The sequence below is a fragment of the Crocodylus siamensis genome, chromosome 9 (assembly GCF_052110815.1).
Source record: "Crocodylus siamensis isolate JL-2025a chromosome 9, ASM5211081v1, whole genome shotgun sequence".
In the NCBI taxonomy this organism is placed as follows: Eukaryota; Metazoa; Chordata; order Crocodylia; family Crocodylidae; genus Crocodylus; species Crocodylus siamensis.
Window position 1 is genome coordinate 57,942,503 of NC_143403.1, and position 14,562 is coordinate 57,957,064.

Consider the following 14,562-nt stretch of genomic DNA (forward strand, 5'->3'; position numbering starts at 1 on the left):
CTTGTAGCAATGACTCCCACAAGTTAATTGCACACTGCGAGAAATAGAACTGCTTTTTGTTAATTTTATACCTGCAACTTTACAGTTTCATGCTGCATGCCGTAGTTCTAGTGTGAGAGATTGTAACTAATAAATCCCTATTTACTTTCTCTGCACTGTTTGATATTTCGTAAACCTCTGGCATATCCCTTCTCACACATGTCTTTTCCAAGCTGAAAAGTCCTAGCCCATTTAGTCTTTCTTCACATGGAAGCCCCTTCAAACCCATGACCATCCTTGTTGCCCTTGTTTGTACCATTTTTAGTTCTTCTATATCATTTTTGAGGTGTGGAGACCAATAGTGCACAAGGTATTCAAAGTATTTTTCTTGTTTGTTGTTTACCAATAGTATTTATTTTCTTTTATAGCCCCTACAAATATTATGCTGATCTTCCGTACAGTTGCTGGGCTACTCATGTTCCTCCTGGCTTTGTGTCTGTGTTTTACATGTGAGTAATTGCTGGTAAAGAACAGCAGAGTCCTGCATCCCTTGTTAAGTATCATCTTACACATTACAACAATGGTTTAAATGTTCTTTGTCTCAGGGAGGTACACAGAGAAGTGCCTGGTTCAGGGCATCTTTCCTAGATTCAGGCATTGCTTAGTGCTCATTCTGTCCCTTACCAACCTGTCTGTAACAAATTTTAAGGGTTGAAAGTCAAGAACAGGAATGCAAGAAATGCCTTAACATTGAACATAGGAACAGGGTCATTGAATATAGTTCCCCAGTGTTGTAGGTGGACACAGCATCCTTTCATAGGATGAGGACTGCCAGTGTATGAGTAAAGTGGCCATCTTTGAATACTTAGTACTGTAGGTCCACAAATCACTGCATTTTATGTCAACAGCGCAAGGTCTCACTCAGTGGTGCTCAGTCTTTTTAGGCTTGAATCACCATTTAGCAAATGCTAGGTCTAGTTCTCACTTATTCTTTCACTACAGAAAAATACTAGAATAATTATTCTGTTGCAAAGAACTCAGAAAGACCATAACATGTCGGCATATGCTTATTACTAAGGATTCTATTTGAAATCTCTAGTTTTGTCTTGGGAATCATGTTTGCACAATTCATGGTGCTAATGCTGAGTGGCATCCTTGAAAGGGTCTCAAAGCACCCCAAGGTGCCCCAGCATCCTGGTTGAGAATCACTGGTGTAACATCTCCACTTCCAGATGTAAGGCCAAACACTTCTTTTGAAGCATGGCAGAATTTCAAAAGATATTCAGGCACATGACATGCCTGGATCAAGGGCAGTGCCCTGGCCATTTAGCTATATCAACTGAAGTTAACTGATGTTGATTGCAAAGGGTTTTAGACCAGACCCTTGTCATGCATGATAGATTTCTGGGAAAAATACCCAAAAAAAGAAAAAGCCATAAGCAATCAGTCTATGAGCAGAGACATTAAACAGGCATTAGTCTTTCCCCGCACTTCTGCATTGAAGTTTGTCTATTATTAGTGTTTCCAAGTTGTTCCATAATAAATGTATGTCCTTCTGTATTGCATGTTAGTCAGGTACCAAATCCATGCCAAAAATCAAGAAGTTTCCCTGGAAATGTCACACTTGAATTCTAACACCTCTGCACCTGCTGAGAGAGACCCCCTCCCACAGCTGGTCAGCAGCGAAATAATCTATTCACATCTGCAGTGAAGTGAGCATGATGTAAGTTCTGATTCTGTGCTGGAAGGAGAAATGGGCAAATAATGCATTTTTTTCCTGCTTGGAGGTTAAACCAAAAAATTGGTTAGTAAAACAATATGATTCGGTTCAAACCAAATCACAATTTTTTTCATGGGTTTTGGCACAATAGTGACCCCAAATTTTTCATTTGATCAAATATTACACATTTTTGTTTCATTTTTTTTCTTTAGGTCAGTTTTTAATGAAAAATACTGTCTTTAAAGAAAAAAAGTCCGAACATGTCATTTAGAACATGTCATAGTAAAATGTTTTGGCATTTTCAAAAGGAAGTTTTTTCTGACTGATTTGCCCCTGTGTGGATGCCTTGTGCACCAGTCCTGTGTAGAAACTGAGTATGTTGGTCCACTGTCTGAGTTGTTGTGCCCAGCCCTATACACAAGAAAGTCTTTTAAGTGATTCTGCATAAGCTAATGTAGAAGATAGGGTTTGTGGTAGGACAGAGAAGGGCTGCAGATGAGTCTAGGATATCACACATGTCTGCCATCGGAGGTGGTTCAAGCACCTACACTGAACACCTTCAAGAGGAATTTGGATGCTTATCTTGCTGGGATCCTATGACCCCAGCTGACTTCCTGCCCCTTGGGTGGGGGGCTGGACTCGATGATCTGCCGAGGTCCCTTCAAGCCCTAATGTCTGTGAAATCTATGACATGTAGAGGCTGTATCTTCTCTTTCTGCTCATTACCTGAAAGAGCAGCTATTGCGGGGAACCTGTACAGCAGCCCTACACTCTGGCCACGTTGTTACTCAATCTCTTGAAGGCTGCCCCTTCTCTGCCCATCTTGGCCTCTTCTTTTCTGGTACTGAGGTACATTGCTAAGTGAATGACAAAATCACTGGTGCTACTCCGGTCTAACTATACATGCTGCTTGTCCTCAGGTGGTGTCTTCTCTGGGAAGGAGTCCCCACTCTGAGGATCCAGGGGCCAAGAAGAAGTCCAAAAAAAGGACCGATGGCATCTCAGGGACAAATGGTCTGTATGCTGTAGTTGGGTGCCGCAAACAAATTCCCCTTAATCATATATAATACAAATGTCTCTAGTAAATACCTGTTTTGTTCAATGGTTCGGTTTTGGTGTTTAATAAAACTATGGTTAAGAGCTGTCTGAGTGACACTTGTCAGAGTGGGCATAAGTAAGATGTGATTATACCTTTTGCACACATCCAATATTTCTGTGAAAGGTGGAGTTGACCGTCTATTGTTGTGAGGAATACAGGTTTCCCTTGATTTATGCAGTACATGTGTTCCCGGAGAATGGCACATAAATCAAATTTGCATAAAGCGAACCCACTTTACAATGTAACAATTAAGGATAGGTTCCCATGGTGGTGAGGGAGGGCTGGGACTAGGGAAGAGGTGGGGTGAGGGGTGCCGTTCCCAGGGCTGCACAAGACGGCAAAGCAGAGGGAACAGAGTGACACTTCCCCAGCCCCGGCTGCAGCAGCCCTGGGAGTGGCTGGTGCTAGCTGCCTGCAGCCGCTGGGCTGCACCGTGCTCTGCCTGTTCCCCCTGCCTGGGCTCCACCTGTCTGCGCTCACCTGTGCTCCTGGGCTGTGCTGTGCCCTGGTGCAGGCAGGTGGTGTCGGCTGCTCCCAGGGCTGCTCCAGCATGGGCTGGGGTCAGTGTGGACAAACAGAGCCCTGGGCAGCATGGGGTGCAGCACTCACCCCAGCCCTGGCTGCAATGGCTCTGAGAGAAGCTGACACAAGCTGCCTGCACCAGGACATGGTGCAGCCCAGCGGCTACAGGCAGCTGGCATTGGCCGCTCCCAGGGCAGCTGCAGCAAGAGCTGGGGCAAGTGGGGGCAGGCAGAGCCCCAGGGAGTTCAGGACAAAGTGTAGCCCAGTGGCTACAGGTAGCTGGTGTCGGCCGCTTCCGGGGCTGCTGCAGCAGAGGCTGCGGTGAGTGCTGTGCCCCCGCCGCCCAGGGCTCCACTTGTCCATACTCACCGCAGCTTGTGCTGGAGTGGCCCCAGGAGCAGCCGACATCGGCTCCTGCACCAGAGCATGGCACAGCCCAGAAGCAGAGGTGAGTGTGGACCAGTGGAGCCCAGGTGCAGGTGGACAGGGGGAGCACGGTGCAGCCCATCAGCTGCAGGCAGCTGGCACTGGCCGCTCTCAGCACTGCTGCCACCAGGGCTGGGGTGAGTGGGGCCACGGCCCTTTCCTCTCCCCCCAAAGACTTACCTGCTTGGGTGGGGAGGGGCGTCTATGCTAATCACATAAGAGCGAATTTACCTTGCATATAATGAATTATGGGTCTAAATATGCTCATTGCGTAAGAGCAAATTTGCATATAAAAAACCCACATCTATTGAGGGAAACCTGTATGTCTTGCAGTGAGAAAAGCCTAGTGCCTCCTTCCCCTTAGTCTCTGATTGTAGTGACCCAAACACTATCTTCATTTCCTCTGGAATTCCCCCAAAGATGCTACAGCAGCATTTCTTGGCTGTGATGATCATAACGCTGATTGTGCCAGCTCTTCCCACCCTGGGATAAAGCGGGTCTTCATCACAGGTAGTGTGCAAAGCACGCCCCTCATCACACAGGCAGTGGATCTCACCCCCATGCTCCCAGCAGGTCGGATTATACCCACAGGTTCAACAGCTTGTGGTATGCACCAGATGCTGCTACATCTTCATCACAAGCAGCGGTAGCATTTCACCTTTCACAGCACAAACATTGCACAAAAAAGGAAACCACAGAGGGTCAGGCCTGTATGCTTTTTCAGTGGCCTCTTGCCTGAGAGTCAGGCTCGGGAGCCGGCGTGAGGGGGAGACGTGCTAACAGCTCCACCCCCAGTACTTCCTCTGCAGAGCAAGAGCGTGAAAGCCGCACACGACAGAGACAAAATTACTCTCACCGTCTCCCCAGCAAAAGAAGCCTCATTTGTTCTCACCTTGCCATGTACATCTAGCCTGCTATAGCCCCGTGTGATTCAAAGACCCAGCTAGTTCTCAGACATCAGAATGTTTTAACAGCACCCGTTTCCCAGTCCTTGCCCATTTCTTCATGGGTCAGAACGAAAGTCCATTGAAGGCAACAAGAGTATTTCTGCTCACTGTAATGGACTTTGGATTTGGTCCTATCAGGTCCTTAGCACTTTTAACATAGTCTCTGAGTGAATTTTTACCAGACAGTTTTGGCTACCTACCTATAGAGACCCCCATGGGGGACTCTCACATCAGGCTGAGGCTGTTCGATCTGTATCAGATTATCCTTCTCCTCACCTACCGCCATTACAGCATGGAAAGGTGTTTAATGGTGGCTGTCCGTCCTCATCAAGAGGAAACACATCACTGCTCTGTCAGTGTATGGAGTGAGGCTGCGTAGTCCAAACACTTTTGGTAGGTGAGAAAGTCCTTGCTGGGGAGACAGACTAGCCCAGGGGGTCTATGGCTCCCTGTAGGCCAGGCAGCTGGTGTGGACTGGAGGCTCTGTGCAGGTCAGCAGTGTTGCTACATCCGCTCATAATAAGCAGAATTGGGCTTGCTTTTTTAAAAAGTTGTTTTAATTTTTCGAGAGTCGCAGGTTGATAAGCACCCTCACTCCCCTGTCTTTGAAATGGGTTAGGTTTGCTTTGGGCTTGTTTTTAAAGGTGGTGCTGCTTTTTTCTCTCGCAAGACTTGGTAATGCTGCAGGTCAGATGCTCGTTCTGGGCAGGTTGGGTGTTCATTGTGGTCTGGATGCTCTGCATGGATAGATGCTGGAGGCTGCATGTCTCCCAGTAGGTGGGAGGCATCCCCTTGCCTGGGGTGTTCTGGGCCATGCTTTGCTATGCTATTGTGAGGGTGAATGGGGAGGAAGTGGCAGCACATGCAGCCTAGCAAAAGCCAGGTCCAATACCAGGCTCAGGGGAGCACAATTCCTGTGCTCCTGGATCCTGTCAGCACCAGCTTGAAGAGCTGGCAGAGCGCATGGGGCAGGTGACACAGGGTGGGTGCTGACTGCCCACCTCCTCTGAGGTGGGCACCACAATCCCTGCTTCTGATATGGCAGGGACTGTAGCACAAGAAAGAGTGCAGTGAACCCAGGCTGGGCCTCATGGTGCTGTGTGAGCATATCTACACTTGTGTTTCGATCATAAAGTCTGGCTACTTCAAACCTACCCCTCTGCCCTCCTATTTGCAGGATCCCTTCCTGCCTATAAAGTGAGAGAAGTCACAGAAGGGGGCTGAATTATAACAGATTGCACGTCCCAACAAAGTTTGCTCATTCATTTCACTCCTCAGGGGAACGCCGCATGTACAAACTGGCTGTCTGTGAAGCAGTGGGCAATGCTATAGCTGCCAGTCCCTTCTGGAGGGCATTGCAGCTCAACACCTGATTTCAAATAGCTTTGCTCCTGTCCCTGCCTGTCAAGCTGTATTTAAGGACTGGAGAATATCAATATTGCAATGATCTATTTCAGTCATCTCCAGGGCCCTGGTCAAGATCTGGGCTCACCGTGGGAGGATGTAACCCCTTGACATTTGTTGCTCATGACCCTATGGTGTGGATTTTTCACTATTGCTGCTCCGAGTAGTCTGCGGTCTTCATCAGGCAGTCTCATTCAGCTCTGTCTCTTCCTGGGCAAGCACCACAGGAAAGCAGCCCTCCAGACTGTTGCCTGTCACTCCTTGTTGGGAGTTGTACACCTTCTTTTTCAGGGTCTGGTCCCTATTAAGGACAAGTCACTAGACTGACTGACCTCTGGTCTGACCTGGCCTGGGCATGTCTCCACGGATTGGGCTTGGGATTTATGATTCAGACTAGTGACGTGGAGGCGGTACTTTCCAATCTTCATTTACAAGAGTAAAACTGTGAACGAAGAACAGCATTCATTTAAGGGTGTAGTGTACAGAAAACAAACTATCTCCAAATGACCTTAGATTAATGTTTGACTCTTTTACTGAATTTCTGGCTTTACTCATCCTTTGGGTCCCTTGCTGTGTTTTGTTCACTTCATGCAAACTCCAGACCAGATAGATTATGGCTTCCTGGGATACTGGTTACTGCTGCTGGGGCATAGCAGGGCATCTGGCCTGGCTCAGTGAAGACTCTTTATTTGCATGCGAGGGTTTCAGTGCCTGTTCTGACCCTGGGATGGAAACCAATTCCCCACCCACATTCCCCCAAGTGAGTGACAGATTTGTATGGCCCCCTAAATGCCACAGCAAAGCTCATGTGGTCCGCAGTAGAGCAAGGATAGACAGAAGGACTTTGCAGGGCTCTGTTACTTCTAAAGCCTTCAGTGGAGACCAATCAAGCCAGCCCAGCTTCCTTCGGCACTGGGACTCCTTGTCTTTTTTTGGGCATATAGGTTTTTCAGTGTCTCTCTTTAGTTCTTGTGAGCTTTGTGATGCCAAGTTTCTCTATAACTTTGCTAAGGAAACACTTGAAAGCTCAGAAAGAAGTTACAGCATCTCCTGGCCAGGTTTCTAACCTTGCTGCAACTTTTAATAAAGTTACGGCATTTGGGTCTCCATCAGATTAACAGGCAGGTGCAGGGGTGTAGAGAGTGATTTGGTTAAATGACTTTTGCAAGAACAGCAGGCGACATTGCTTACTCACTGCAAACCTCAGTAATATTGCCTTTGCTTACTGCAGCTGTCCACACCCAGCCTGTCCTGACTCAACAGCCTTCTGTATTTGTTGCCCCTGGAGAATCCATCACTCTGAAATGTGTCATGGCTGAAGCCAAGTTCAAGGATTACTGTGCATCTCAGTACCAGCAAAAATCTGGCTTGCCCCCATTTTCATTTTGAGGTACTGGGTAACAAGTGGTGAAATCAGAAGAATGGCGCGCCAGACAGATTCTCTGGCTCCAGAGACAACAGCCTTGATGAAGGGTATTTGAACATTTCATGTGTGCAATCAGAGGATGAGGCTGATTATTACTGCTCAGTTTTGGATAACACCCATAAAGTGCACAGTGACACAGGCCTACAGGGAACCAGGGCATAAACCTCCTTGGTAGCTCCCATGGCACACACTATGAATGACTGTGCTCAGCCCCTTCAGGCATGGACAGCCACTGCATTTCTACTCCCTACTTCACAGTACTGTACACTTGGCCGTCACTATTCTTCCAGAGCAGACATTTTCTCCGACCCTCTTTTGCACACTTGGGAAAACCTCCATTCCCTTCCCATTCTGGTGGTCCGGCATTGTGATTTCTAGAACTGTGCAAAAGGTGCCATCAATGACTCATTGCCCTTCACTTGAATTCAAGAGTGGAATTCAATGCCATTTTATATCAATAAGATGTTGAGGTCCTGAGGTATTTGGGGTAATTCCTAGAAAAGGCAATAGAAAGGGAAAGAAGCAGATGCACAGACATGTCCTGGAATAAACTCAGAAGGTGGTTAGACAATATATACATCTGAGTGAATATGTATGGTCAGAAGGAAAGCACTGGTGGTGTATTGATGAATCTGTAGCAGGCCTGGGTCTATAATGTGGGTTTATGAGGTTGTGGGTAGTGGACAGAGTGGGCAGGGTTGGGGTTGAGGTTTACAGACTGCCATTAGCAAGAAACACAAGAAAAATCAAAGCAGCAGAAACTAGTAATAGAAGGAGACAACGCTATGAAAATGGTGCAAGAGTTTAATTAAAATGAAGGCACTTTAGGGAGAGAGGAGGAACTGTCTGAGCAAGTTCAGCAGAAGGGAGAGAGGAGGAACTGTCTGAGCAAGTTCAGCAGAAGGGACTAAAAAGAACAGTGTTATCTTCTAAGTCTAAATGCTCAGAGTAAAGCAATGAGAAACCCTTGTGTGTGAACCAGCCTGACGTTCTTCTCTGCATCAGCAACAGCAAAACCCAGGTCAGAATTTCCCTCATATTGGAAACACCACACTCTAGTATTTTTTTCAGTGTTATGCTGTTTTAATTCCCAGTAATTTGCAAAAAGTTGTGCAGATGCCTCCTTCCAGTTGGGATTAGGCATTGGTGATCTAAGACCTAGATGTGGATGCTTATCTGAATCTCCAACTTTATGAGGATCCTTCCTCCCTCTCTCTCCATCAACATAATCTCCCCACTCATGTCCATGAACAGCTCTTCCCTGCCTGAGGGTCTGTTCATCCCCAGTGAAGTCCATGTAGTCAATCCAATCCAGTTCCTCTGTCAACCCTTCTTTGATTCCCCATCCAGATGCATGGCTAGCCAGTGCACTGACTGTTGGGGCCTTAGGTTAAAGGAATTATAAACCAAGTAACCTCTATCAAGAAACAATGGAGAGAATGTGGCACCAACGTGTGAGAGCGTGTCCTTTAAACCACTGAAGGGGGCAGCAGGCAACTCCTTTGAATTACTGCTATGAGCCTTCCTGTATTGAACTCTCCAGTACGATGACCTGACACACAAGCTAAATGCTCAGAGTGAAGGAATGAGAAAATTATTCTGGCGCACATCTATGAAGGACCAGCAGGAGACTGCATGCTTAGGGGCAACCAACACGGGTTCATCAGTGACAGGTCCTGTCAGACCAACCTGGTGGCCTTTTATGGCCAGGTCACCAGATCATTAGATGCAGGGGGAGCAGTGGACATAGTCTTCCTAGACTTCCAGAAGGCCTTCGACACTGTCTCTCACCCTGTCCTCATTAAGAAACTGGGGGACTGTGGTGTTGACCCACACAGTCAAATGGGTCGCCAACTGGCTGGAGGGCCGCACCCAGAGAGTGGTGGTGGATGGGTCCTTCTCAACCTGGAGGGATGTGGGCAGTGGGGTTGCGCAGGGCTCAGTCCTCGGGCACATCTTCGTCAGTGATTTGGACGAGGGGGTAAAAAGCACCCTGTTTAAATTTGCTGATGACACTAAGATGTGGGGGGATGTGGGCACGCTAGAAGGAAGCAACAGGCTACAATCAGACCTAGACAGGTTACAAGGGTGGGTGAATGTGAACAGGATGGGTTTCAACACAGATAAGTGCAAGGTGCTGCACCTGCGGAGGCACAACCGGCACCATACCTACAGGTTGGGGAACTCCCCTCTTGTCAGCACGGAGGCGGAAAAGGATCTTGGAGTCATCATTGACTCCAAGATGAACATGGGCCGGCAGTGTGGGGAGGCAGTCAGGAAGGCCAACCGCACCTTGGCATGCATCCACAGATGCATCTCGAGCAGGTCCAAAGAGGTGATCCTCCCCCTCTATGCGGCACTGGTCAGGCCGCAGCTGGAGTACTGTGTCCAGTTCTGGGTGCCGCACTTCAAGGAGGGATGTCGACAACATGGAGAGGGTCCAGAGGAGGCCACCCGCATGATGAGGGGGCAGCAGGGCAGGCCCTATGAGGAGAGGTGACGGGACCTGAACCTGTTCAGCCTCCACAAGAGAAGGCTGAGGGGGGATCTAGCGGCCTGTTACAAACTAGTCAGGGGGGACCAGCAGGCACTGGGGAAGTCACTGTTCCCCTGAGCACTGCCAGGAGTGACCAGGAATAACGGTCACAAGCTGGCAGAGGGTAGGTTTAGGTTAGCTATCAGGAGGCACTACTTCACTGTCAGGGCGGCTAGGATCTGGAACCAACTTTCAAGAGAAGTGGTGCTGGCTCCTACCCTGGGGGTGTTTAAAAGGAGGTTAGATGAACTTCTTGCTGGGGTCGTCTGACCCCAGTACTATTTCCTGCCATGGCAGGGGGTCAGACTAGATGATCTGCTCAGGTCCCTTCCGACCCTAGAAACTATGAAACTATGAAGCTACGAGGGATGTACATCATCTTGGAATGGGTACCCCATAGAAACTTTATAGGCATGTAGTAGTTCCTGACAGAGCTTGGGGCAGAGAAGAGCCAAGAATGGGAAATGTAACTAAAAAGGATGTTGGAGTTCAGACAGGATTTTTCCTTGTATATTAATGCTGTATATTAATGCTGACTGTAACGAAAAGACTATAAAGAATAAAACAGCATTTGGAACAAAATCGTATTTGGATCATAAATTGATTCAATTTAAATCAAATGGAAGAATAAACAAAAGTGGTTCTGTAACTGGATGTTAAGACCACACAGTGAAGAACTGGATGATTTTGAGGACTGGAGTAATAGAAATGGGATGAAACTCAGTAGTACAAAATTCAAGGTCACGTGCTTTGGAACGAATCCCAAGAACCTCTGTTATAAACTGGAAGCTCATACATTGGAAACAGCAGAGGTGGAGACCAACCTGGCTCTAGCAGCTGATTAAAGTTTGATAACATGAAAAAGGTGTTGTTGGGCACTACTAGTGTCATTGTTGCTGTTATCCTTATTGGCTGTTATTGATGTACTGTCACTGTTGAAGTCACAGGAACTGCGGTGTCCATGAAATCCCAGCCAGGAGATTCCAACACCATCTTGTCCTAAAGAATGACCACAGGCTTGTTTCAATGGCAAAGAATTGGCCAGGTTTATTGTATAGAAGCACAGCCCTAACACTTTTTGGCATAACAGGTACATCAGACCAGGAGTTAAAGCATTTGTATTTGTGACAATGTAGTCAGCACACCACCACGCAGGCTTCCCCAGGCCGCTAGTTTTGTTATAACTTTTTGGATTATTGCCCACGTTTTCCTATTCTCTTCCTTAAACTCATATGGACCACCTTTCTCCATTACCCAGCACAACTATACAAGGCAAATGGGATCCTAGGATGTATCAGAAGAATTTGTAACAGAGCTAGGGAAGTATCAGACCCTAGGTGAGACCTCCCCTAAAATACTGTGTACAACTGGTCATTAATTTTGTTCACTCAGACTGGAGTAGATGAAGATATGGGTTACTACTATGATCAGGTGAATGGAGAGTCTGTCTCATCAGAGCCTACAAGGGCTTGGCTGGTTCAGCCTTGCAAAAAGATGGCTGAGAGCAGATATGATCACTTGTCATAAACACATCAAGTGGGGAAACCAATGAATAAAATGGCAGAACCCTGAATAACATTGGGATGCCATCCCAGAAATGTGATGTTCTTGCTTCTCATTGATTGAAACCCCATGCTTATAATGTGTCTCGACAGACTGTTACAGAAGGCAGCACAGGATCGCCTGATCAGCAGATGGAGTCCCTGAGTCCCAGCACACATTTGCATAGACCTGATTGTTCTGTCCTGGTCCCCCTCATCTCTGCAGCTGCCACAGACTTGAACAAGGTCAGGGGTCTGTCTGTAAAGCAGCTCTACTTTCCTTCCCTTTCTATCCCTCAAAGCCTTCAAGATGGTTCTATGTATCCTGGCTCTCCTCCTTGCAGGGGTTTTGGTGTCCGGTAAGTTCTCGTCTGAGACCGAGCCTCACAGTTATTTCAGAGGGAGATCATCACATGGCGGTGGCCATGTCTAACTTGCTGCACAGAAAGATGGGCTGCGCTTGGGGGAGAGGTTCACGCGGGCTGCCGAGGTGAGGCGCATGGTAAACTGTGGTTGAAAGAAGAGGCAATGCTAGGGAGGATAACTGTAACGTTTCAGGGACCGGGAGTGGGATTGGCACAATATGTTGATAACTCTGTCCTTGTTTCCTGCAGCTTCCAGGTCTCAGCCAGTGCTGACTCAGCCAGACTTCATTTTAGTGTTGCCAGGACAAACTGTGAACCTGTCCTGCTCCCTGAACTCTGGGTACCACATCAAGGATTATGGGATTTCCTGGTACCAGCAGAGACCTGGGTATCCACTGAGGTACCTGCTCTATTACAATTCAGAGGCAGACAAGCACAAGTCCTCTGAGATCCCAGACCGCTTCTCTGCTTTCAAAGACCCCACCATCAATGCCTGCATCTTGACCATCTCTGGGGTCGAGGCTGAGGATCATGGTGAATACTACTGCTCGATATCATACTTCATCTACTATCTGTAGAAATGTGGAACCAAAACTTTGCCTTGCAGTTCTGATGATCCCAATGCAGTGCTTCATGGTTGAAGGATCTTCGCCCTGTAAGGAATGGAAAAAGACACTTCCGAAGTTCTCCATCCTTGAATTAGCTTAGAGGTGATGCGCTTTGTTGGTTATGCTCAGTGAGCTGTGATGCACAGTGGCTTCCTGTTCGACCCATGGCACGTGAGGGAGCACAGAATGGTGCCGCACATGTGGGGCCAGATGCTGCGAGGTGCTTAGCAACATCAACTCCTATTGTGTAGAAAACCTAACCAAGTGATTTCTTTCCTACTTGCAGCCTCTTGTACTTCTAGTCAGACCCTGCCTCTTGTATCTGTGGTTTCTGGTTCAGCTCGACATACACCTCTGAATCCTGAAACATTACTGCTGAAGTTCATGTCCCTTGTAGGGGTCTTTGCTACATGCAATTAGGCTGGGTTGTCCGTTATGCTGCTCCTGTATTTGGGAGGAAAAACAGGGTTGTGGTGGCAACCTAGGTGATTTTGAGATCTTAGGGGAGCTGTTTTGAACGTACTGGCAATATATCCCTGTTCCATGCTGCAGTGACATCATGCTAATGTGCAGCCTGTACCCAGTATGTAGGAGATTTCTTAACTCAGAAACACAGGACTCCAAAGAAGAAACAAAGAGCTCGGGGGGCTGTATTCATGCAGTACCTTCCCTTAATTTGGAAGAGTAATTTGAACAGCTTGTACAATCACCTGGGGGGAGGGTGGAGTGCTCTGTGTCCTAGTTTGGGACTGTATCACATCAAGGCTGGTCTAGCTTGGGGGTCTTCAGTGCATGTATGATACTGCACCCCTTTATTGCCTGGGTGTGTGATGTGAAGGACTGATCAGCTTCCTCTGAGACTGGTGCATGTCATTCAGTGTATTTTCATGCATAAAAAAAGAAAAGAACCCCCCCCCCAAAAGATCTTTTTTGCTGGACCCTTTAAATATAGAAATAAATTCAATGTGCTACTCATGTGAAAACAGGCTTGGCATGTGCTTATAGATTCATAGGCTTGGGGCCGAAATAGGCATATGTTGCCAAAAACCAGTTCAGAAATCTTTGTGGGCTTTTGGATGTGAGCTTTGCTTTGTGCCCTGTTACCCATTATTCAATGTCCTTTTGGGGAATCTGATTTGTGGAGTTCCCAGAAAAAGTGAATTAGCTGTGAGTGTTACTTAGATAACAGAGTCCTGTCCTCCTTGACATTCAACAGTATTGTGCTTATGTAAATCTGTCTGTCTTGGGTTTCACTTGGTATCTACAAGCGGGGGTGGGGGAGCTTGAACTAGATTTTGGCTTTGGTGGGGCTCTACAGTACAGATAATAAAGCTGGATAATTACCTTTGTGACTGTGTCCTGATGAGGGTAGAGTTTGGGAAGCTTTAAAAAGATTTCATTCTGCTCTGTGGTTAAATTAGCCATTTAAAAAATGTGTCATGTCTCTAATCTGCCATCGTGGCAGAGATACAACATGGTGTAGGAATAATAGCATTTTACAGAAGAAGACTATCTCATCTTAGAGAAGCTTATTATACTACAAGGCTATAGAAGTGGCTATACCAGACCACTACAGTGTCCCCCTCTCTGGTCCTGTTGCCTGCCTGACCACAGAATCATTGAATCACTGAAAATTAGGGTTGGAAGGGACCCCAGGAGGTCGTCTAGTCCAACCCCCTGCTCAAAGCAGGAACATGGCCAGTCCACGACGTTTCAGACAAAGGTACAAGAAACCCCATGGTGGATGTTTGTGGAATAAACTATTCACAGGGGAAGTTTACGCCAACTCTAAATTTATCCGCGAAGGGGATTTATGTACTTTTCAGATCCCACCTAATATAGTGTAGATGTTCTCATGATCCATTTAAACATCCAATAGTTTTTGTTTGAACTGCATTGAACTCTTGGTCTCAGCACTATGCTGTGCCAATGAGTCCCAGAGGCACAGAATGCCCTACATGGGCATGTCCACATGAGTGCGCACGTGCC

At 47.2% G+C, this 14,562-nt stretch overlaps 1 protein-coding gene across 1 annotated transcript; it reads left to right on the forward strand.

Annotated features, from left to right (window-relative positions):
- The first annotated feature begins 11,910 nt into the window (after window positions 1–11,910).
- Window positions 11,911–12,869, forward strand: LOC149857680 (pre-B lymphocyte protein 3-like). The gene is made up of 2 exons (XM_090063200.1): window positions 11,911–11,959; window positions 12,215–12,869. The coding sequence occupies exons 1-2, from the start codon at window positions 11,911–11,913 to the stop codon at window positions 12,541–12,543; spliced, it is 378 nt and encodes a 125-aa protein (XP_089919326.1). The 3' UTR covers window positions 12,544–12,869.
- Window positions 12,870–14,562: the final 1,693 nt, after the last annotated feature.

Excerpts from the sequence above, each read along its gene's own strand:
- LOC149857680 (XM_090063200.1), top strand. The coding sequence starts at position 11,911 with ATGGTTCTATGTATCCTGGCTCTCCTCCTTGCAGGGGTTTTGGTGTCC. Across the intron at positions 11,960-12,214 it reads TGCAGGGGTTTTGGTGTCCG|CTTCCAGGTCTCAGCCAGTG; the intron begins GTAAGTTCTCGT and ends TGTTTCCTGCAG.